This window comes from Anser cygnoides, chromosome 3 (assembly GCF_040182565.1).
Source record: "Anser cygnoides isolate HZ-2024a breed goose chromosome 3, Taihu_goose_T2T_genome, whole genome shotgun sequence".
NCBI classification, from domain to species: Eukaryota; Metazoa; Chordata; class Aves; order Anseriformes; family Anatidae; genus Anser; species Anser cygnoides.
The window spans coordinates 101,526,105-101,551,804 of NC_089875.1; the positions used below are offsets into that span (position 1 = coordinate 101,526,105).

Below are 25,700 nucleotides of genomic sequence, written 5' to 3' on the forward strand. Positions count from 1 at the left end.
ATAAGAGCTGCTGGTTCCTCAACAAATCCAGCAGCCAGAGCCATGCTCAGGCCAACAAGCAAGGCTTGCAGCAACATTATGAAGAGATGTCACAGCTCCACAGTTCAAAGTTACAGTAACCATTCACTAACAGTTCTTCTTAAGGGGAACAAAAATAAACAACAAATCCCTGTACTGAGAAATCCACATATCAGTGAGTTAAAAGAAAAGGATTGGTATGACTTAAATTTGAGTGAATAAAGCTATATTCTAAATTCTAATAGTGTCTTCTTGTGCAGCCTATTAACAATCTTTAACTGTCCCATTCAAAAAAAGATGTGCTGATACAACCGCTGATACAACCAATTACTGAAAAGCAATGGCACTTGAACTACTTGCATTTTTCCTCATTCTGTTACGAATCACTACAAAGAACAGGCTATAGAAAGATCTTACGATAAAATTCAAATGGGTTCATCTATGCAAGACAGACTTAAAGGAGTAATAAAAAGCATGATTTATTACACTGTGCAAAACTAGATTCAGAATAAGCAAGCACAGAATATAGTAAGTTTTATTTTTCTGTACATCACATATTATTGGTTAAATTTCATCAACAATACCAACGCTTCTCAGACAGGTAAAGGAAAAATTGCAGCTCAGCAATTACTTTTGCTTTACAGAATAGAGTAAGATAACTTCCCGGAGAATTTGTTACCTGATTAACCTAGCAGAAGGTGCTTCACCTCAGACTACCTTCCAGGATTTTCCATAGCTTGTCAGGTTGGAACCTCAGTTTGCATTGTCCTGACACAGTCTAGAAACAAGCAACTCCATTCTCATTAAATTTTGGTAAATGTCTTCTTCTTAGAAGATGAATTAATGCAGTTGCATTTGCAGTGTAAGTGAAACCTGTAGCTACAAAAGTCACTTTCCAGTAGCCCCAGATGTCTCTGAGTTAGAGTGTGCTGAGATCGGTTATATATTTAATAAAGTCCTCTTAAGAAAAATAAGAATTTTTGCATAATGTACATACAAAAATTGGTTATTTCCTTTATTTATAGATTCAGATATATAACTACAGCTATATTTTATTCACTAACTCACAACAATTAATGCCTTGATGGTAACTGATACAAGTCCAAGAGAATTATTGGCCTATTCTTTATAATGGTGTAAGTTATATGGAAGTGTTCTGAAGACAGTGGCTTAAAGAAAGAGGAATCAGCAAAAAAACTCCTTTGGTCCCTGTAAGAATAATTTAACTCTTCCAAGAAATTTTCAGAACTCTTCCACATAGTTTTAACTGATTATTTTAACTGATTAAGGCATCAAAAATGTATTTAAAATCGCAACTAAAATGGTCATTCAATGCAGATTCCCTAACAAAGATTAAGTATTTTCTCCTCCTCAGCTCTCTTCTGCTGAAAACCAACACTCCAAATACACCTGTCTGATAAGGTCCCCCCATATCCATTTTATAAATGACAACAAAACATAACAATTAAATATATTGCACAAGAAGCACGACAGATCCTGCCTGACTCCTCACAAAAATGGCCACAACACAGGAGAACAGCTACTGAACATCTCAAAACTTAAAGAGGTCAATGAAATGCTGAGGAGATACTGGCATAAGACAGGTGTTTGGATCACTGGCTGTGCAGGGGTGTCCTCCATCCTGCAAAATGAGAGAGAAAATAGTAAGTTCTTTTTATATCCCCAATCTCTACCCCCCAATTAAAAAAATGCAAGAATTCACATATAAGGGACATGTAACTACTACTACTGTAAGCAAACTGATAATTTAAGAATCCACTTATACAGATATATATATACACACACACATATAGGTAAAAATAGGCCTTTCCCATTTGACTGTGGTATTGAGATGCTTCAGATTTCAGGAAAAAACACCCCTCCTCCCCTCAAAAAACAGGGCCTGAGTCAGAGCTCTTGGAAAAAAAAGTACATTTTGTTAAATGTAATTTAAAAAACAGCTGCTTTGTTGAACCTAATTTGTCTGTTCAATGAAAAACTGAAATCAGATATTACTTCAGGGGAAAATGAGCTCTTTGTCTTCCAAGTGAAGAGCAGCAGACAATTCCCCCCAAAAATGAACAGAATGTTTGATGTCCCAGTCAACAGAAGTCTTTCTACCTTTGCTCTCTTCCCAACACGTTTTTCACTCCTACCTTTTACCCGGCTGAAATTGTTGCCTTAAACCAGATATTTGTACCCAGGCAGGTTAGGAATATAGAAGATGGACAGGATGTATAAAGTCATGCAGAGGAAGGAACTGCCTCAAATCATTACCCATTGGTGTAATTAAAACGATACACAGAACAGAAATTAAGCCCAACAACGATTTGACTAAAGGAAGGACATGGTAAAGATCTTGCACAATGAAACAAGGAAGGTAGAGTTCACAAGCTGTTGGGTCAGATTCAACCAGTGGGATGATGATTGAAAGTACAGCTTTCTGAACAGCCCAGAAATAGTAAAGTCATATTAGTTTAGGGCTACAGACTGTCAGGGCCTGAATTAATCAGTTGGCAGGAGTATTTATGTAATGAGCAGATATAAAAACAAATTAGAACGTGGTTCTAATGTTCTAAAATTAACACTGCAGTGTTGTGACCAGCTCTGCAAAATATTGGCTATATTGGGGTGGATGTACATACACACGTGCCTCTCTATAGAGAGAATCAATAGCATAAGCCCATTATGGAATAGATCCCTCACTGAGGCAGCAATTATAAGCTATGAGGAAAGATGTAGAAAGATTTCTATGATAGCAAACAAGTATTTGCACCTCTACCCACTAAGATTTCATTTAGCACAGACTATTGGTAGGTGAAGTTTCTGGAACTGAGTGATTAACACAGCACTTAAACCTTCCTTGCAATGGTTTCCAGTTTAAACATGGGAGCGTTCCACTGCAAAGTCTCCTGTTTCTTTGTTCTTAGTATCTGGTACAAAGAAACAATTAGGAGACAGCAGTCCTCTACTGTGTGATACAACCAGCTTAATAAGTCAGTTAAAGCTGAAATACAAGAGCTGTAACATGAAAAGCTGTGTAATCACAACCTGTTGCACTGCCAGCCTCAGTTACATGTAGCTTCCTCAGTCTTACAGAGGAAGCTGCAGAGCACTCATTCTCTCTCACTTCCCAATAACAAAACATTTCAAGTTAAAATGAACTTCTATTTTACGTGTACGTGCATTCAGTTGTGGCCAGATATCCAACACATCATTGATCTGTGTTCTGCAGCATAGTGAAAAGTCAATTTTCTTCACTCTATTAGTTTTTGAACTGGGGACATCAAATGAAAAGACTTTCTCATTCTAAGTTCACCAAACCTGCAGTGCTTTCTTTAAGATTACAGAATCTTGAACTCAGCACAACTGTCTGATTATTCAAGGTTCAAATTCATCTTATAGTGGAAAGTTCAGTTTTGTACCTTATTGGAACACTCTACAGGAAAGAAATGCCAGAGCTGTAATGAAAAGAAGGCCCCAGACAGTTCAATGAAGAGGTTAAACAAACACCTTGATGAATAACAGTCCAAGGCTCAAACTGTCATCCCAGGTTTTGAGGGGCTTCTCTCCCTTTCCAGTGTTGATGAATTCACAGTGTACGATGAGAAAGCTAAAGTAAATATATGGTAGGTAGATTGCAGACCACTGCAGTCTTTGTTTCTCTCATTTCCATGGGAAATGAAATTATATGCAATTTAGTTAATAGAAGGAAGGAATCTGGAAGTGGAGTTTTTTTTCTTACTATTTTCTTTACATGAGTTCATCAGAGATGCCACACTCACTTCCAAAAGGTTTGCAACACTGAAGTGAGTAGACCAAGCATATGTTCTAAATGGTACTCAGCTTTTCCAATGAAAATCATTACACTATAGATACATTATTCGTAATTTTCATTAAAAATATAGATGTCCATATGAAAATACTGTGCGACATCTCATTCTCCCACTTTTAGTGCTTGCTTTAGTATCACTTGAAAAACCAGCTGTTACATTAATAGCAGGAAGAAAAAAGGAAGAGAAATAGGTAGTTCTACTTGGAGTTCAGTCCATGTAGACAAAATACACAAGAAAGGTTTAGTGCACGTTTCAGTCTTTTGCTCTACTGCTTTCATCTTGAGATGACACTTATAAGGAGGGGAGATGCCATGGCAGAAAAAGCACACTCCCAGAGGTAGTTGCTAATAATATCTCTTCTACTCATTGTCATGAGTAGAACTTCCTAGTTTCCAGGAAATAAGATTCTGGGAAAAGTTAGTTTATTCTCCTTTAGTGCTTATTTATACCTATACTTGTAAATATTTTAGGAAAAAATGTAACATGCTTTGCTCCATGCATGATCATAAAAATGCTTTCAAAAGGCTCTGCTCAGTCAGGAATTATAGAGCCAGTAACAATCTCGGTAAGATCAGTTCTTGTTTAAGTTGCTAAAATGGAAACAACAATTTTACAGTTAAAGTGATGTGGATTGAAGAGGAGAATCAAACTTCCTGTAATTATGAGTATTCCTCCTTCCCTGAAATTACATTTATTAAATACTGAAAAGTAATGAACAAGTCACACTGATCTTCTATATATCTACTTAAAGCTAAAACAATTCTTTTGAATTAACAGGAGAATTCACCAGGAAAAAATGTTTACTGACAAATGTAATTGTTTTGTTCCTCAGATTTTATCACAACTGCAAATTACAAAGCTCCCATGACAACTTTGGAGCCACAGTCCTTTTCCGTGTAATTATTTCCACCATCTCTTCATTCAGAAAATAACATAATTGCCTCTCTCACCCTCCCAAGTCACATGTAGCCCATTTTGGGAATTTCTTTTCAGAGAGGCTCTTTTATAAGAACATGAGTATTCCAAGTGGAATAAAACAGATTGCAGTACTTTCGCTTAACAGAAAGTGAGGTTTGTGTTACTCTTTTCAGATTTCAATACTGAATTAAATACATCAGGGAGCGCACAGTTACCAACACTGAGTGCACAGACCTGTTTCTTAGCAAATCTAACCAAAATTTTGTACTCATGTTCATTAGATGTTGAATTATGGTCCCCAGTTTTAATGGCAATAACAGGCAATATGGCAATAATAAAAAAACGAAGATGAAAACTGAGATGGAAAGTCACCACCACTTATCTGATAGGGACATGGAAATTAAAAGTATTCCTGCTGATGTGGGGAAACAAGAACAAGTATCAAAACAAAGAAATGAACATGTTATACACTTTGACATTACACACCAGTTAGCACTGAAAACAGATGAGACACATAAGAAATACCTTGAGTAACAAAGCAAGATGGTAGTCCTTTGAGATCATGAAGAAGGAAGCAGGAAGGAGAGCCATAAAGTGAAAGAAGCAGAGTTAAGGTTTATTGAAGCTAAGGTTTATGTGCCATTTAGAAAAATAGTCTTATTCCTGTGGAAAGTCACAAGCAAATCGAGGAACCAAAATCAGTACAGGCCCCAAGACTACTAAAACCAAGTGTGAAATATACCACTTATACAAAACAGTTTCAGTACACCCTGCGTTTTATGTAATACTGTAAGAACAAAAGGCTTTTCAACTTCTATGGCCATCCCTGGGATATCTGTAATGTACTACTGAGTTCTGTAATGTACTACTGAGTTGGCCAAGAAAGTAAGAGAATTGCCCACAATGGCAACGTTGCCTGGAGGAACAGAAATAGTACTCATATAAATGAAGAGCACGCATAATAGCATATAGAAATAGTAATACATTATGCTTCTCTGAACACTTTTATCAGTTTGCCCTTTTTGAACTACTGGAATTACATATTTTGCTCGCTTTCAGTACGGAAAAATCCTCACTTCTCAAAGTGAATGAGGAGTCATGCAATATGAAGAGCTTCTTACAGTCATTCCTTCCTTTAACACAGAAGAGTACAAGATGATTATACCACTGCACTCCCTGCGATGAATTTAGGAGTCTCCTTACTGTACTTAGCATTACTATGGTCACAGGTTTTAAACAAATACAGCAACACATGCCTCAAATGCTGCTGCTTGAAAACCTCTTGAAGATTATCATAACATACTGAAAAATGAAAAAAAATCCCTTACTTCAACTGTTTGCCAACTCAATTCACCAGTCCTCAGTCCCTTTTTTGTGCAAATCTTCCTTTAAAAAGGATGAAATAAAGGACCAGACGAATTGCCTGGGTAAGATTTAGTTAACCCTCTCTTGTTGCCAGCTTTTATATTATCGTTTTCACAAAGTGATGAAAGCTCTCCTCAGATATAAAACACAGGCATAACTAGTGATATTTCATGGTCTCACTGCTTTGGTTCTTAAAAAACTTAAGCTCTCAAATATTACCACAACTAGTTTCTACAACTCGTGCTAAGGGATAGCCCTGAAATAATTTCCTTAAGTAGTCTAACATTTATTCACCTCCTCTAAGAGTTTCTGGAGAGCAGTCACATTCCTTCTTAGATTTAATACAGCTAAGTTAAAGAAACTGAACTGTCTGTCTTCATTCAGAACTTTTCCTCTGCACCTATGTTTTGCACCAATGTTTTGCTTCGTTCTTGAATGATGGGAAAAAGTTATGGCAACCCCACAGTGTGCCCAGTTCATTGCCTGAAGCTCTTCTGAATTGTCAAAGCCAGAAATAGTTTCCTGATTAATACATTCATCTAACACATCATTTTGCTAGAACTGATAAAGTTCCCCCACACATGCACTTTGTTTCTCATCTTTGTTCAGAAAGCTTGGGAAAGGATATAGGTACACGTGCCTGAAAAAGCAGAACCATTCTCCCTCCATACAATTCAGTGTGACTGTGACTAGCAGTTCTTTACTCACATTGCCCTGCCAGTGTAAACAGAGGAACCGTTTTTCAGACCACTGATTAACCTCTTAGTGATTAACCTCTGCCAGTAGTGGTGCCAGTTGGTCAGAAATCAATTCTTTAAACAATCTTTCAGCCTGATCAAATATTTATTTTAAAAATCTAAGCCGTGTCCTTTTCTAAAGCCTAGTGAAGCAAAACTGAATTGAGGCTCACAGAACAATTGGGCTGGAGGTCTCCAGTCCAGCCTTCTGTTGAAGGAAGGGTCAGCTATGAAATCAGACCAGATTGCTCAGGTCATCAAAATGGATGGAAACCACACAATCCCTTCAGCCAAACTGTTCCATTGCTTGGCTGTCCTCGTGGCAGGCTCTTACATTCCTCTGAAGTGGTCTTCTCCAGCCTCTCCTCACATGGCAAGTCCTCAAGCCACCCAGACCATTTGGACCTTCCCCGAATTCTGTGTTATCAGCTTTTTTTTTTATACTGGGGGACCCCCAGCTGGGTGCAGTATTCCAGATGCAGTCTAATGAGTGACAAGAGGGACGATCCATTCCCTAACCCCTTCTGGTGAAACCCACCCAGGCTGCCAAGAGCCTCCATTGCTGCCAGGGTTCACCACTGGCTCAGGCCCAGCTCACTGCTCACCAGGACCCCCAGGGCTTCAGCAGAGCTGCTCCAAGGCCTGCCCCAGCCTGGATCACTGCCAGGGGCTCTTCCTTCCCAAGTACAGGCACTGGCATTTCTCCTCATTCATGAGATTTCTATCAGCATATTCATCCCTCCAGCCTGTTCCCTCTAACAGAGAGAGCTGCCCTACAGTGTATTTATTGAATGTGCCCTCCAAAATGGAGGTATCTGCAATCTTGAGAGTATCTAATGCCTCTTCCAGTCACTGATAAATTAATTTATCAAAGAAAGCTATGTGTTTTTCATGCTCACAGTAATAATTAAAATTGCAAACCACCTCCTCCAGAATTTTAGTGCGAAGCATACAATTAAACTACAATCACTAAGACCTGTCCAAATCTCCAGGATGTCAGTCAGCATTGCAACAGCAATCAACAGGTACTGCTCAAACCAAACGAAGTACCTTTAACAGCTCATTCTGTTGTGTTTCACTAAAAATATAACCCACAGAGCAAGTGCTACTATTCCAGTAATACAATGGAGTTGGTAAGGTAACAACATCTGCCTGCAGAGGTTCACTGCCTCTTACTGTCTCATGTGGTCTCTGATATCAAACTCCAAACATTTAGTCAACAATAATATTGAAGTGTTGTATGTTCAATTATCAGAATGAGACAGAGGTAAAGTGAAAAAACAGTAAAACCAGACAACCCAACAAATCTGATACCAGAAGTACCCAGCTGCATGTACACTATATGCTTTACCTTTAAAATATCTTTCAAAGAAAATATGTTGCTTAATATGTAGGGTGAAATTAAGACTTACTCCACTATAATGGAATGGAACGAACACTCAGTCATTCTTGACACAGGTTCATTCTTCAGCAAGTATCCAGGCTTTTCAATGCAAAACCAATTACCACTATCTGCTTTCCTACTATTAATTTAGTGAAATATACTAGTACCTGCAAGAGCTTCTGTGATATGAAGAACCCTCAAGTTTAAAATATTGTAATTCAATATCATGCTATTTCTATGAAGGCTGGCCTATTCTGTTCAATGGCCTCATTTTTATATGGAATGAGGTCTCACACTGACATGCAACTCTTAAGTTATAGAAAGAAGACATGAGAGCAACTAATTTCTATGAATTAGAAGATAAATACTTCTCAAGATTAAGATTTCTCAAATATTTCTTTTTCTTTGTCCTCTTAGCACTACTCATATGTGGTTTTTGAGCTGTAAAGTTAAAGAAACCTTACTGACTGGAAGGCTGAATTATGATACAAAGTAAACTCATAACTTGAGTTCACATGAGTGAAATAGGAAAATGCTCAACAGAAATTATGATCATCCTGTATGCTTCATGGCCAACATCAAAATCAACATAAAATACACTTTGAAGTTTCCAACATTCCTCATAGCTTCATATAGGACAGAAACAAGTTCCTCGTGGCTTCATATAGAACAGAAACAAGACTAAAAATACAGTTTTATACCAACATGGTAGGAATGCTACAGTAATATCTTACTATAGGCTTTTATTGATTGCCATGCCATCATTAGATGAAGGATGCCATAAATGGAAGGTTACTTCATACAAGCTTGTAACTTCACTTAATATTAAAGAAATACAAGAAGACACAGACTGCAACTCTTCCCCATGGGCAGTTTTCCTTATAATTCTAAGTATTAAGATTGTCAGATATAGAGATAAAAATGCTAATTCAGGAACCGGTCTGGAATTCAATACTAATTAAAAAATATAAAGCTTCCATATGAACTTTAGATATTAGCTGTCCAACCACATCTCACATGATAAAACTGAGAAGATGATCTTAACTTTCATTTCAGATAATCATCAGTAACTATCTGAACCCATTTCTGGTTATTTCAAAGCTCTTACCTTCCAGAAGAGAATACTACAATGTCGACAGAAATGCAAGGTGTCTCCGTACTGCTCCTTTATTGGGTAGCATTTCTGAAGTGCAAAGTACATCAGCTTCCAGTCAATATGGCCTTTCTCTGATAGAATCAAATGCCTACAAAACTGGACATAAAATACTTTCCTTTAAATTGGTTAAAGAACTAGTCAAATCAGGTAAAGGACTAGAAAACTGAAGGTATCTAAACTGAAGTGTTGTAACAGGCATTCTTTGAAGGCAATCTGATATCATATATCTCTGAAAAGTAGTGAGATTCAGCCACAGAAAAAGTTAACACACTAAAAATAGGAGTACAGATTTGCCAAGAAGAAGTAGGTCGTATACAACTGATCTAACTCCACTGTCTTGAAATGATTCTAATTATAGTCAGTGATAACTGCATAATAAAAACAATATTTAGAGGCATAAATAATTAATTCTTTATGTCGGGAATAAGATAATTGTGCATTACATTTCATGAATTTCTGGTAAGATGGTAACCCTGGATTTACACTTTTTTTTCCATTTGAAAAATATACATGATTCTTTCACATCTTATGGTCTTTCTAGAAGCACAGCAAAAATAGTGAATGATGTACTTGAACACATCTGCATGCAAAGAGTAGCTAATGCAGAATGACCATTTCCCTCCATCTTAATCCACAGAAAAGGTTTATTAAGTGTATTTGCAAAAGGCTCCTTATTCTACTCTGTCTGGATTAAATGCTAATACATTACAGGCTTTCTTCATTCACAAGACTACTGCCACATGGGTGAGAACAGCACCGCCTTTGTGATTTCAGCTACACTTCACTTTGTTTCATAATAGTTTCCCTGTGTAAAGTTCTTATTTTTTCCAAAAGTGCTCTTCAGATATCAAGTATGGTTTTGTAGTTGTTTCAATGGCTCAACAAATATACTGCAGAGGAGAGGAAAAACAACCCAACTCCACTCTGTAGCTATTAAGGCAGCATATTCTTAAACAGAAAGAGCAGCATTTGATAAATTGATATTGAAAAATTACTTTGTATTAGATTATTCTAATAAAAATTGGATGTGAATATTTAGGAATACATTGGCACCACTGTGCAGAAGTATTCTTTATAAGACACAGGACTAGCTCATTATACTGAAATGATTAAGTGATCTTTTTCCCCAGCATTACCTTAATATAAATTATTCCCTAGCTATTGTCACTGTTCAGATGACCTTACCTTACCTACCCTCAAAATCCATTCAACCATTAGACTTATCTTCATCACTTTACCTTGAGTTCACCCTACCTTGAGTTCACCCGAGCTGCCTCAGGAAAGTTTTTGGCTTCCCTTGAGCTGTATTTTCCACAAAGTTCACCCTGAAGTCTTTTATCTTACAAAAATTTTTATTCGAGTCAACTGCATGAGAGTTAACTGATCTTCTCCTCTACCTTTCCCATTATACTAGTAATTAATTTGCTAGTCTAATTTGCTAGTCACTGACCAAATGGTACCACTTCAATCTGTCAGATTTAAGATATTTTCATGTCTTATCACAAATATCTGATAATCAAATGTCTGCTTACCTTGATTAGCAAAATTACATTTTAGATACTGAAAATAATGACACCTTGAAGGTATTCTCTACCACACTCATGACTGCATAGTAAAGAAAAATCTTGAGACTTTTGTCTTGAGACTTTTTGTTTTAAATAATGTAAGGAAACGGCCTAATCTCTACCCTAAACTCAGACGTTGAATACAATTTTTAGTATGAACCACAAAAAAACACTAAATATTACCACACGCTGCCACATTTTTATCTCAAAAGGATGAGTTCAACATGCTATCTGTATACTGTATTGCAAAGACAGTTCACATTTATACAAATGATTATTACCTGTTTTTCTGCAAAATGGTACTGGCATAGTTTTTTCCACAGCTGTCTGTCTTCACTGAGCATGTACAGAGTTGGGGTCACTTGCCCTAAGGTAATAATGTCCCAGCCATCAGAGAACCTGTGCAAGATGTTACTCAGCATATGCAGAGGGAGATCACTAAGTGTAAGACCATTGTTGACTTGCTGGAAATGAGAGTTGAAGACTTAGCTACAAAAACTTGATAGTAAAAGGTACAAATAGAAATCTTGAGATCTCAGGTCTTAGTTTAGTTCATACAAACCCATTGAGTATTATCCATGGCTAACTGATTATTAGCACAGTAATCAAAGTAAGGTTTCAACTGATTATTTATAGGCTAAGTTTCTCAATTTTTATTAAGAACAGCACATGAAAATTTCTCTTAAGAGAATATACAGACAATTTTATGTCAATTTCTAAGAGAATTTGTTGGAGGCATGGTCCCTGCTGGCAGGTGAAGAATGGAGGCTGCTTGCCCCACCTAGTGGAGCTGCCCTGCCAGGGAGACCCGGCCCCACAGCAGCTGTACTCCAGCAGACTCTAGGTTAAGTTTGTTTACTCACCACCATTTATCTCACTTTAGACTAGACTTTCCATGGTGTCACTGTTATAAACATCCCTTAGACTATCGTTCTGTTCAAGACCATTCTGCTTGCAATGTACTACAGATGCAAGATCTCTAATCAGTTATTTCAGCCAACACAAAGCAGATTAGATGCAAGTGGCATGCTGGAAAGAGATGCAGTAACCACAGTGCCTCAAACTCTTTGCTGTGGTTGCTTGGCACATGAAAACTGTTGAGATCAACTTTAGAACAGAAAAAAAAAAGAGGAACCTAGTGACTTTCCGATGCCCAGCACACACAGCAAGGCCAACTCCAAAGCTGAAAGCAAACAGATGAAATAGCTGTTTAGTTTTACTGTGTGCAACATCTTGGGAGTATTTCATCCAGCAGTGCCCAAGACAGGATCAGCCTTAAAACACAAGTTTCTTGCTTCAGAAGTTTCCACTTTAAAAAAAATCTGGAGCAGCACATCATTCCACATACTTTGAATAAAGCTGTACAATCAGAGTCCAGACACTGAAGTCATCCTTTTTTTTTTTTTTAAACAAAAGGCAACTGTGCTATTGCAACTGTGGAATTGCTACTTAAAATTGTTTTCCCGGTCCATGTCTAAAATTCAATTTAAGTTGTATTGTTAGTACTAAAATATTTACTTCAGAATCAAAAATTTGTAGACTGTTAGGTAGACAGAAAAAAAGAAACATTTTAGAAGTTGCTTGGATAAGAAAAATTACAGCTATGCATCTGTCAGAAAGCAGGAGTATAGGCACTGTACTAGTTCTTATTAGAGAAGAGCTATGAAAATATTAGAAAACTGTTTCCATTTCAGTAACTTCATGTTACTTCTCCAAAACCAAAGAAAACTGAACTGTGGGCTTCTTGTTTCTCTCAAGGTAAGTCACATTATCAGTGAGGTTCCTGTAGTAGAAACTTCTTTCAGCCAAGTTCATCTGTTTAAGACTTATTTAAACTTTTGCCCACTTACAAATCATGAACTAATGTTCAATATACTCTCCCCCCTTCCACCCCCCCCAATACCATCTGCACAATTTAACAACATACCTTGTTCATCTGAAGATTTTTTAGCTGTTGTTGCCACAAGAGGATAGTTTCTAATCGGCACATCCAAATATTAATGTTTCCAACCAGAACAGATTTTCCTACTCCCCTAATTAGTATACAAAGAGTAGAACTCAAATCCTGTAGGAGATCTTTGATTAATCGTGGATTATATTGGTCTTCCATGACTAGAAAAAACACATCATGCAAATTGAAAGACAACCATGTTACTAATTTTATTACAATTCTTTCATCTAACACATCATTCATCACATTTCATAGTGAATTTAATAGTAGTCAGTTTCTGAACAGAACTTAGTTGTCATTTAATTTCAATCTGTTTCAACAGATAAAATGCAGTAACAGAAAACATTCATACTAGATGGCAAATATTTCTATGAAATCTGAAAAAACAGATTATATAATATTAGGTCTTACCTTTCCGCACAATTTTGTCCAAAATGTTAAAGTAGTTCTTCTGTGCTGCACCACTCAGTGAAGTTAACTGGGACTTTGCAATTAACTGCAAGAGCTAAAACAAGGAATTAAAGGTTAGAGGGAATCAGGGAGTCTTGTGATAGGAGGAGGGGGAATGGCTTTAAACTATAAAAGGGCAGATTTAGATTAGACATTAGGAAGAAGTTCTTTATTCTGAGAGTGGTGAGGCAATGGAATAGGTTTCCCTGAGACACTGTGGATGACCCATCCCTGGATGGGGCTTTGGGCAACCTGGTCTAGTGGGAAATGTCCCTGCCCATAGCAAGGGGTTTGGAATTAAGATGGTCTTTAAGGTCCCTTCCAACCAAAGCCATCCTAAGACAGACAAAAGTAAAAGATGATTTCAAATACACATTCAGTACACACATTTCACTTATAACAGCCTAGATTACTACAACCATATCATTAAAATAAAGCTACAGAGTTTGGAAAATGGAGCAAGACAAATGCAGAAAGCTTTAGGCATTGCCAGTGGCATTCCATGACCAACTCATGGAGAGGAATGTATTTGTACAGTATTTTGAAAATTTATGTATTTATCTCTATCATAGACCACATGGCATATGGTCTTTGTAAACTGTAATAAAAGAATGTGTGTTTTGGAAGCTCACAAATACAAAAGGTAGTTAAGTCCTGCTTATTCACTTTTGTTTTAGATTTGGCTTTGCAGCTGATAAGGATTGCCCCTAACAGAAAACGGTCTCTAAAGACCTCTCTCAAATACAAGAGACTTCAATATTATGACAGCACTGTAATGTTTAGAAGCTCTATGACTGCAATTCATAACACTGAGTGCAGGACAAAATTTCTCAATGCATCAGAAACGGAAAGCAGGGAGCAGAAACCACAATTCCTACAGAGTACTCTGAACACCAGCCTGCAGAGCCATGCTTTGTAGGAGAGAATCAACTGTTGGCACAGAGGATGAGCAAAGACTAAGCCTGTCAAAAATTATTTTGTATCTTCATTTCTAAAACACTGACTTGACACTATACTCAACATTAATTTTCCTTTGGAGGAGGAGAGAATACACCTGTTCTCTCCCTGATTTAATAATGCTCCTTCTGGCTTCTCTGCATGATCCCTGACAAAACATTATGTACTGTGAAAGGAGGAATTAACTCCTGACGTATTTAAATACAATTAATCTATTTATACAGCTTTTGAGACTAGGTATCAGGACCTCTTTCTTGGCATTTTTAAAGCCTTTTAGTTTGATTAACAATTTGGAGAACACCTAGATGTCTCTGGCAGTTTGCCAATTCAAGCAAGAATGTACATTTCTCTTGATTAACTTAAAAATAATTAGTCCTGTCACTTAGACTGCAGATCAAATCCAAGAAACAAATTCTACCCAGCTGACTTTAATGAAGATTCCATTTTCAAGGAAGGTTAATATGCAAGGATTAAGACAAGAATTTTAGCAGGTGCACATGTACAAGGATCTAACAAGCTGATTCTTGGGCTAAGTGCATAGCAATGGCTTATGCTGTCTATTAGGCATTATAGCCTCAAATGGATCAACTATTTATTCAAATGGAAACACTTTCTAAAAAGGCCATCCATATCAAATTATGTATCAGACATTTAATAGCTAAGAAAATATTATAAACAAGCGCAGGTAAACAGCTGATCCACCCTCTTTGAGGCTAATAGGTTAGGTAGAACACAGTGGTCTTAAAAAAAATAGTGTGCACATACCAAAAAAACTAGAGGGGACATAAAACAGCCAAGTACCCTAACCAATAGCCTAGGAACAAGTTTTTTTTTTCCTCATTTCCTCTGGTCCCATAACTCCTGTTTTTCTGGAGGTATAATACAGTTTCATAAGGATGGGCAGAACATGTTTTCTCTCTAAATAGTAACTCCAGTAGTTAGGGTGTTCTCTCAATAGGGTTATTCAATTATGTTTTGTGTCTTTTCAAGTTCTGAATACTATCCAACCACTACTATTTTGTGATTGGCCTCAACACTGAGTTGAGCTCTATGCCTGATGTCTCACATTTTGAGCTACTTTAGGAGTAGGGTAAAACACTTTACTACCTCAAGTTAAATCAAAATAGTTGGGTCTGAAGACAGATCAATACCTCCCAAAACAAGCATTTCCAAATGAGAAGCTGTTTATGCATCTAGGAGGTTAAGGCATGTGGTTCCCTTGAAATACAAGTTAATGAGTTTTAAAAAACAGGTGGGACTGTTGTCTAAACTTCCAGGTTTCTTGCACTTAATTCTCAACTTAAGACTAGATCTGACCCCACAGAAGCTAAGATAATGAGAAAGGGCCGTTTCAAGGAGGAAGAATCATAACATTAATGCAACGTAATTGTTTCTGTAAACTTCAAGCCACTGCATTATCAGTAAAAGAATCTACAATAAAATTGCTGGAATACAAAAAAGTTAAGGAATATTATCAAAAGTAAGCCTCTGAAATATATGCTCAAAAATAGTGCAGGGAATCACATTCCCATTAAGTGCAAAAGAAATCACAGAATATTTACACATCAAATATTGTTTTGGAAATTGCTGTTTTAATTATATTTAAGATGTATTATGCTTTACTATTTGTTTGTATAGGAAATATTCTCCTTTAAAGAGGTTTCACTACCCAGACTGAGGAACAACTGAAACTACCATCATTATTTCACTGCAAATGTATAGCAGAATACTGGCCATCACCATCATTCTCAAGCTATAGGCTTTCACAGACCAATATAACCAGTTTTCACCACAGAAAAATCACTCAGTTTCACATAGAAGCCCAGCGGCTTAATGCAGTATGAATTATGTACACAATATTTACACAAACTACAAACTGGTCAATGCAACATTTTCTGTACACATAGGCACATCAGAAAACACATTTGTAAAAGACTTATCTAAAATAAAGAACTTACTTTGACCACGTAATTGAACCTTCTGATGTCCTGAATTGCACTTGAAAAATCTAAGCGATTAAAAGCTTCTCCCAGAGTACAATAGCCATGTCTCTGAGAAGAGAAATAAACACTGTAAATGGAAAGAAGCAAACAAGAGAACACCCCCCGCCCCCCTAAACTGCTAAGGTCTATATAAAAGCACTCTACCATGCAACTGAAGCTTATACATACTGCACTTCCTAGAACTGACGTAACTGGCCTGAAGATTTCATTTCTTGTAGAACAAAAGAAGCCAGATATGCTATTTAGAACTAATAGGTACCCAGGCAACATTACTCGATTGTGAGACCTTTAAACTCATAGTAACTGTGCAGTCTGTAATCACTGGTATCCATGTGTCCTCGGAACCTGTTCACTACTGCATGGCCACCATGCTCTGTAATTGCCTCGGCACAAGGTGCATCTTGCTCAGACAGCAGACCGAGCATACAACCATATGCACACACTGACTGAGTTTACATTCACATTTGAGGTAAGAACATGGCTACTTACTCCTGGAATTGGAAGAACAAATGGTCAACATCTAGAATTTATTTTCTGGGCACTAGAAATATAACCACACTTTTCTTAGATACCAAGAGCAAGAGAAATAGCTTTTCTTTTTAGTGCTTCTGCACAGGTATAATAAGGCAAAAGCAAAAGTTTCAGAGGTTGTTTTCGAATTACTTAGGGTGGTAGTGTCAGCCTGAAATGCCATGGGATCAAAAACTGAGTAAGTGTATAGCCATGCAGGAGACTGCCACAGTGACCTCCTTGAGGCAAAAAAAAAAAAAAACATGGAAAAATGGTGAAAGGCTTTGTAATACCCTTCAAATGTAGAAGGGCAGCCTGTGTCACTGCCCTGCAAAAATACTTATGTAGAGGTGAGACTGGAGGATTTCATTTTCTACAACACCACTTTCTTCCTGAAGACAGTACTCAGGTGTCTCTCAGCTCCAAAATGCAACGCCAGCTTCTGCCTGTTTGGCTAGTGTTGGACTCACCTCCTCCCCTCTCTGCTGGCTGGCATTAGTGTTGATGAAAGGCATTCTCACAGGTGTCCAAGTTCCACCCATCCCAGATAATCGTAAGAATCAACATAAACTTTGAGACAGTTTCTCTCTACATATAATGGACATGTCAGCTTCACCTTTCCCTTTCCAGGAGGTCATTTCAAGATCCTTTGCAGTTACATGATACCATTTGTATCCCAAACAGGAAGAAGCATCTGAACTTTGAATAGAAGGGTCCTCTTAGCAAAGTCTGGGCCTTAGATTTCACTCACATTCAAATTTACATCAAGATCCCAAAATATCAAGTAGCTGCCTGCAAACACTTTATTTGGAGATGTTTTTTCAAAACCTTGTAATTATACATAAGAGACAGAGGCGAATGGGCTTGGAGAAGTACCAGAGGCCTACTACATCCATCCTTGTGAGTTCTCCCATCTCTGCCAGGATGGCTCACATAAGTCTCTTTGTCACCTGCCTTTGCCTCAGCAAGTGACGATGTACTACAGTGGCAATGAAGAGAGGGTTAAATACAACTTTTTAGAAGTCACAAAAAATTGACAAATGGCTTATTTTTAAAAGTTAGGCAGCACAAAGATGCTAGAAATTGACCCACAGCATACAGGACTTACTTCTCTGGTGCTTTCCTTGTGGACATAAATCCAATTTTCACGATAAAAACCTGAAAAAGAAATAAGCTTTTCTGAACTTCTATTTTAGGTATCGCCTTCTAGGAAGATGAAGAAAACAGACCATCCTCAAAATGCTTCATAAGTGGAGAGAGAATATAGCAGTTTTGGTGAAGGAAGTTTATTACAACTGAAGAGAATGACTACAAAGTTTCAGAAGTTGTGTACTTTAAAAACATGCACTAAAGTTAAATAACTTTATAAACCAAACACAGGAGCTGGGACACAGTGGGCAGATGTAGCACAACTTTTGTTAACTGTGTACCAACAGCAGACATTTTCTCCTAAAAGCCCTGATACTTTTTGGTTCACAGGGCTCCTTAGCTCAGGAGAGTACAGAAACGTGCAACATTTTTGTTCCTGAAGGCTCTACTTTTTTAAAGTATTTGCATCTGTAAATGTGCCTAATCTGCATCCACTCGCTCCAAGTAGTTGAAGAATCCTGGACTACTGAAGACCAATAATGGCAATTTACACAGACATTCAGCTTGCAGAAGTCTGGATATGTTGTCCGATTAAAGTGTGCTCTTACATATAACCACTTGAATCTTCTGAAATACTTTAAACCCACACAAACCTGATGATGCTTGCAGATTTCTCGAAGACTCTCTCTGTTACAATGTTAGGAAGGTACAAAATAATGAACATAATTTCAAGATCAATGGGGGAACCCCCCCCCAAATTTGCTATCAATTCGCCTATTTTTACCTACTCAAATTCTGTACTTCAAGAAATTTTGCTATCACTCACACTTGGAGTCTAAAACAGGTCCTTTTATAAAAAAGGAGTATGACAAAAGTGGCTTTGGTATTTCAATAGAGAAATTTCAAAAAATTCATTGAAGTCTTTACCAAGAGCTATAGGTATTACACCAAATGATATTTAGTTCTGAACCAACTCTAGAGCTATTTGTGTAACTAGAATTTGAATTAATCAGAAATAGAACTGCTGCTCTGATAAGCAAAGACTGCCCTAAGCATCAAGAATTTCATCTAAAACCAGTAGTTTTTATCAGAAAGTAATTATTATTCAGGAATTGTTATTCTTAAATGAATTACCTTTGGATCTCTAAATCCCACAGTAGGTGATCAATGCCACAGTCCAATTAAGATACATCACTTCTGACACCAGAACTTGTTGTCAGTACAGAAGTAGCCATAACTTAGAAGGCTACTCTCTAGATACATATATACAAATGGCTACTACATTTTTTCTTCCTGAACCTACAACAGTCTTCCATCCAAATTAAATGAAAATAACCCAGACTTACATTGTGAATTTGTGTTATTCCTACAGTGGTCTTTTTTCCTTTTCTTGGCTGCTAATTCACAATCCTCTGTAGTGTATATTTCTTCATCTTCATCACCAGTTAAAATGCTGAAATAGAGACATAATTAGAACAGCAATGATTAAATATTTAAGCTGCACATAGCTTATAGTTCTCTACATTTAAAAGCCTGCCAGCTGCAATAAAAATCATATATTTAAATAATGCTTGTCTACCTGAAGGTCTACAGCAACACATCTTGAGAGAAGCTGCCTTGCTCTTTCCTTCCTAGCGGTGCTGAATTTTGTATCAAAGTGATTAAGTGCATACAAGTATCTTCTTAATAGCTCTCTTGTAAGTCATTAGTGACATTTAAGAAGGATTACTGAGGTGGCTGTACTAGCTGGACAATTGGCAGTCTGCAGTGTTCTAGAATGCTAAAGTCACTATCCAAAATGGACCAAGCCTTATGGAACCGCAGCACACTGGTGAAGGCAGAGTTACCACACAACCACTCAGGCAGAAAGCCAGCAAAAAGGCATCTCTCCCCCCCTCACAGTCAACTTTGGGGCAAATGAAGAAAGTCTCTAAATAAAAGCATGAATCACAACACTGTACATAATTTAGGTATTGCCATGCTGTTCTACCACTTGTTGTAGGGCATCAAGAACCATGTAGTCACCTCCATCTTTCCCAAGAAGGATCAACTGTACCTTTGTCACTTCTGACAGTAAGTTATGTAGCCTGACAAAGACCACCTCTACCAAGTGTACGTATATAGCATATACACACACTATATACAAGCATATGGACATGCTATTAAAGTTTGTTGGGTAAACTTTCTGAAGTGCATATACATTAAAAACCTTACCTGCGCTATGTAAGTCTATACAACAAAGATTCTCCTTTCCATTTTTGTAGATAATTCTAAGCAAAAGCAATAGAGGTAATGGATATGCATTTTTCTAGTACAGGTGAGAGATCATTCATATTACGGCAGTAATATCGTACGGATAACTACAGTAACCAACGAAGTAATCCAGTGAAGCTTAACTATAAGACTATTTTATAGTCATTTTTATAGTCATCTTTTTTAGAAAAAAGAAAGCTGTAGAACACTCTACCCATTCATTACATTTTTTAAAATCTGAATTTGCCAGCCAAATCTATTCGTCAACGTCAGTTTGAACTTCAAATTGCACCAGCAAAATCTGAACATGAAAAATGAAGATCACTGGTTCATTCAAAAATAACCTGCACTTCAGCATTAAATGGCAAAAGAACGCAAATCATATTAGTCTATTGCTACTATTTAATAAAGTTAAAAATTTTTAGGCCTGAATCATCTTTTAAGGATGATGACTAAACACCACGGTACAAAAAGCTTTTTATATAATTGCTCTAATCACTAAACACTAGCTCAAAGATACACAAGTTTAGAAGACTCAAAAATACAAATTTTTTCTTACCTGAAGTTTAAACCCTGAAAAAAGTGCCCACACCTGTGTTCAGGTAGAACTCAATTCAAGGTGAGGGCCTTGGTTCATGCCTTAACATTTTTAAATCATAGGATAGACTTCACAATTTCAATATTCTATGCAATATTGCCAAACATCACATCTAGTCAAACAGCAAAAAGAGTTCAGAGAAAAGGAACTGGCAACTGATGGAAGTGAAACATCAGTGCTGACAAGTTACTTTAATTATATCATGTTATACCAGTTCCTACCCACCATCATGAAGGAAATCCTTTTAAACTCACTAGAATAATTATGCTTTAGTGTATTGACCATATCAACACATCACATGGCAAGTTGTTAAAGAATCAGAAATAGAGCTCAGCCCCCCAGTAAAGCTTCTGGCTTTATGATCCTAGCAACAGATACAAGGCTACAGAGACACAGGATATTATACAATATAATCCCGTCAGAACAGAAACACACCCACACCAGTTTTGCAGCGAGCAAAGCAGGGCAGGCAGCACTGCTGAAGGCCAGCTTTAGAACAGGAAGGTTAATCTGGTTCCTTCTTTTGTTCCTGAAGAGAAAGAGTCCCTAGAAAGCAGCACAGAGCAGTAACATATCTCAAGTTATTTAAAGCCTGCTCTCCCCCTCCCAGTCCCTCATATACACACTTCCTCGAGTATCAGACACAAAAGCAAGGCAGCCTAAGGAGGACAGTTAATTCACACAAGGAATCACAGAGAGCTGTTTCAAGGCACATTAGTCTGACTTTCAAATCCACCTGAGACATTCTGGGAATTCATGTCATTTTAGCAAGAAAATTGGACAATCTGAGGATTTTCTCGTATGAGGCTTCATCTTCTCATGTTCTTTGTACTCTCCATGGAGTCCTTCCCTGTGTAAGGAAGGTGTGCACCTGTACTATCAGCATCATTCTTGATAAACTTTAAGGGGTTCACGTGTTTCCAGTCTTACTGAGAAAGCAAGCAATGGTCTCACAGCTATTAGGAAAACCAAGGTAATTAATTACAGGTACACCCCCAGCAACTTTTAAAGTTCCTTTAAGAAATCCGAGGAGCTGCCTGATCAGCAAAGCCACTTCACCAAGAACATCTCCTGCCTCCCCAACCACCAAACTACAGTTACGCTAAGACAGAAGAAACTGAATCAAGTGCTACACGAGCCATATGGCATAACAGATGACTTGAATGTTTTTACTGTAATAGCACATGATATCTGAGTGCACCTGAAAGGATCTAAATACATACGTAATACTGCCAATTTACAGCTACTCTTATGTTCTTGTCTTGATGAAGCACTTTCACAAAATTTGTTCTATAGCTTCTAAAAGCAAAGCATCTGGTGTCCTACAGATACTTTAAGGCTACAATACCCTACATAAATAAAGCATGCCAGAATTTCAGCTCTTTCAAAACAGCAGCTTCATAATGGTGTATGTAAATAACCTTTTGGGCATGACAGTTAAAATGCTGGAAGGCTTGACAGGGCTATCCAAACTGACTGTTCTTCATCCCCTTACTTTTCTTGTGGAAGAAGAAATTCCCAAACGTCATGCAATTACCTACGGAGAGACACTAAGTGTTCCAGGTGACACTCAAAGCCATTTACAGCTTGACCACGTATAGAAAACCCTGAGTTAAGTGCCTGCACCACACTTGTCAAATGCTAAAATTACCTAAGACTAGATTCAAATCTGAGGACTCCAATCCAGTACTAATAGCACTTTTGTGAATGAGATGAGACTACAGATGAATGACTGGCCTGCCGGCCTGGGTAGTTCATATGGACCTAACACACAAAAAGGCATACCATGGTCATGAAACTCTTGCATACGGATTCTCCTTCTTGTACCTCAAAAGGAACATGTAAGAGGGCTTTACTCTTGAGAGGTATTTAAATACAATTCTGTAAGGCTGGGCTTTTCTCTCCCCACCAAGCTTCAAGGACACAGCGCACTGGAAACACACAGCTGTACTAAAGTTTGTAGGTACAAACTGCAGATAGCTGTGGCCAGCGCTCAGCCCACAGATACGTGCTTCCCTCAGGTGGAATGAGCTCTGCCTCAGCCATGTTTCCCACCACTGGATACCATGAATACAGTGCTCTCCTCACTTAAAAAAATTTCATTACTTATCTAAATGAGAGCTACAAAACTGGGGGCCTCACTTTTTCCATATCAGGTTTCATAAACAGAACTAATTTGAAGTGTAGCATTTGAGCATTATTCCCAATCATTTATTGCTCCTGCATGATAACAAGTTATGTTTGTTCGAGCATCATTATTATGTTCATTGCTTTTGACTAATTCCTCAGCTGGATTCACCAAAGCACTGGATGACTAACTGAACAAGGTGAAAAAGTTCTGTTTTAGTGAAAACATTTGTCTTGAATTTGTAAGAGTTACTTACACGCCTGGAAGCTTTTTCTGAATCTGCTGGTAAGTAGATCTTTTTAACTTCTGCACAGGAGGTATTTGGAAGAGAGAGAACACAGTTTGGCAATTAACTCTATCCATGCTTTCTCTCACAGAGGAGAATACAAGCAATAGTAAACAGGGATAAGTCAACTATATAGCTTGAATTTATTTCTTTTTAAGGGAAAACTACTCTAACCGAAACACAATACTCAAGTACTACTACTGCTACATAGACTTCTACGGAGTATTTTGGTGAATAAAACACTGCATTTAAGTGATAAAATAACATCCTATTAGAACAGCCAGACTGGCATACATCATCATCCCTATTCAAGTGACAACTTAAGAGACACATACATACGTAAATACTGTTTACTGTATGCTTCTTCCACAAGGAAGAAAGCATTCTACAAAGCCTTATTCTTACTCAGTGCTACATCACAGCACCAGATATCCTAAGCTGAGCTGTCCATTCAGTATACATAAGCTATTTGGAAGCAAGTGTTTAAGATGGTACAGAGAACTCAGTCGGCAAGACACAGTATGCTGCTCTATTTCCATCTGAAGTCCTGCACATGGGATAGAGAGCCCCATGCACAAGTATATGCCAGGTACAGACAGGACAGAAAGCAGCTTTGCAGAAAAGGAGCCAAAGTCCTACTAGATAAGTCGAACACTGGTCAGCAGCATGCCCTTGTGTTGAATAAAGGCAGTCACACCCTGCGCTGCATTAGCAACACCATACCCTGCAGAAGTGGTCACTGCCCTTTGTTTGGCACTTGAGATACCACACCTGGAATACTGTGTCTAGTTTTGGACTCCCTGGTACAACAAACAGAGTGATGTACTAGAACAAGTCCAGTGGGCAGTTACTGAGATGATTACTGCTGGAGCACAACGTGACACATGAGGATGCACTGGAGAACAAGCTTGGTCAGTATTAAGAGCAGGTGGTGAGGAAGAAGGAAATCTGATTCATGCCTGTATCTACTACGAGGGTATAAAGAAAAGGGAGCTAGACTGTAACATTAGAGGAGGTATACATTAAGAAATCAAGCAGTAATGGACATGATCTGTAATAAAAAAGATTCCTATTAGATTTTAAAGGACAGGAAATAAAGATAAAAAACTACAGTGAAAATAATGGAAGTTGGAACAGGAGCCCAGAAAGGAATCTCCATTCTTGGAAACAAAGGACAGCTGGGCAAGGCCCTACAAACCATCTCAGCTGGTCCTGCTTTGAGCTGGGGGTGTGAACCAGATGACCTGTAGAGGTCCTTACCAACCTGAATTCTGTATTTTAGGTGATTAGACATTACTCAGTGTTCAGCAGCAAAAAGTGGACTCATAGATCCAAAGCTTGCAAGTTGTAGTGAAATTACTTGGTACTTGGCGTAGCAGCACTACTTCCAACTCAAATTCTGCAGTCTAATTTTGGACAATACACATTCTTAAATACACAGAAGCAGAACAAATAGGGCTACATGCAGCCAAAGCACACCATGTTCTGAAGTAAGAGACAGCAGACTGGAAACCAGGGAATCACTACAGGTGAGGGCATCTATTACAGGCTAGGGTAGTTCCCGAGTTTGGGATTCTGACAAGTTGGGAAGCTAACCTACAAAATTCAGATCACGCAACACCCCAGATATCACAAATATTTCTTTTACCCAGAGCATTTCATGGCCAGGCACTTCAAATTAATGTTCCTATTTTAATTCTGAACTTTAAGACTCTTGTATCTTTCCAAGCAAGACTTGTTTAAATCTGTTTCTAGCAATACCCTTGAACTCTACAAATTGTTCTTTCAACACTAAGAAAAAAAATCTAGCATTTTTGCTTGAAGAAGCAATAAATCCAGTCTCAGCTCACTCTCTGGAGAAAAGATTGTGTTATATATATAGACATATATAAGTGTATGCACAGACAAAAATCAACATCCAATTAGGAACAGAACAGTGAGTCCTCATTTACAATGATAAAAAACAATCATTTAATGAATATTGTTTGCCAAGCGTGACATAAAACAACCTACAAAATATAATTTAGTAACTGTGCAAGTAGCTATCAAAATTAAATTAGATTTCATTTTCCAACTATATTAAAGCTACATGAAAGAAGGAAGAAGAGATTTTTCCAGAAGTATTTAAGGCAACTTATGTTGGAGGCTTTGTGAACACCCTTGCAGACAAACATTGCTTTTCTTATCCACAGGGGCCAGACTGTATGGGAAAAAAAACAGCCACTATCAGTGGCAGATGAGCACAAGAAGTAAAGGCATGAAAAAAACAGTAGTTTGAGACAAGCTTAATAATAATTCCTCACTGCTTGATTACTCCCTTGAGGTTCATTTCAAATTTAGAAAACACAGGTGTATGAGTAGAACAAGTCCTGGCTTGCCAGTAAATTCCCTCTAAATCAGATCAGTTTCTTTATCATTTACTAGACTAACAGCAAAACACTGAATGTTCCCTTTTCTCATTATGAGCACATTAAGCTGGAATTTATAAACAAGAAT

At 37.6% G+C, this 25,700-nt stretch overlaps 1 protein-coding gene across 5 annotated transcripts in view; it reads right to left on the reverse strand.

Annotated features, from left to right (window-relative positions):
* Positions 1-537: 537 nt before the first annotated feature.
* FBXO25 (F-box protein 25) overlaps positions 538-25,700 on the reverse strand; it is a 30,272-nt gene continuing 5,109 nt past the window's right edge. For 4 of the 5 annotated variants that reach the window (XM_013172318.3, XM_066994837.1, XM_066994839.1 and 1 more), the window contains exons 3-11: positions 19,286-19,392; positions 17,959-18,008; positions 16,296-16,388; positions 13,342-13,435; positions 12,907-13,091; positions 11,261-11,443; positions 9,367-9,510; positions 5,298-5,324; positions 538-1,660 (exon numbers count right to left, since the gene is read on the reverse strand). In XM_013172318.3, the coding sequence (XP_013027772.1) occupies positions 1,571-1,660; positions 5,298-5,324; positions 9,367-9,510; positions 11,261-11,443; positions 12,907-13,091; positions 13,342-13,435; positions 16,296-16,388; positions 17,959-18,008; positions 19,286-19,392 (973 nt within the window). In that variant the 3' untranslated portion in view covers positions 538-1,570. The remainder of the gene's footprint in view (positions 1,661-5,297; positions 5,325-9,366; positions 9,511-11,260; positions 11,444-12,906; positions 13,092-13,341; positions 13,436-16,295; positions 16,389-17,958; positions 18,009-19,285; positions 19,393-25,700) is intronic. The other variant, XM_013172319.3, reaches the window with a different exon arrangement.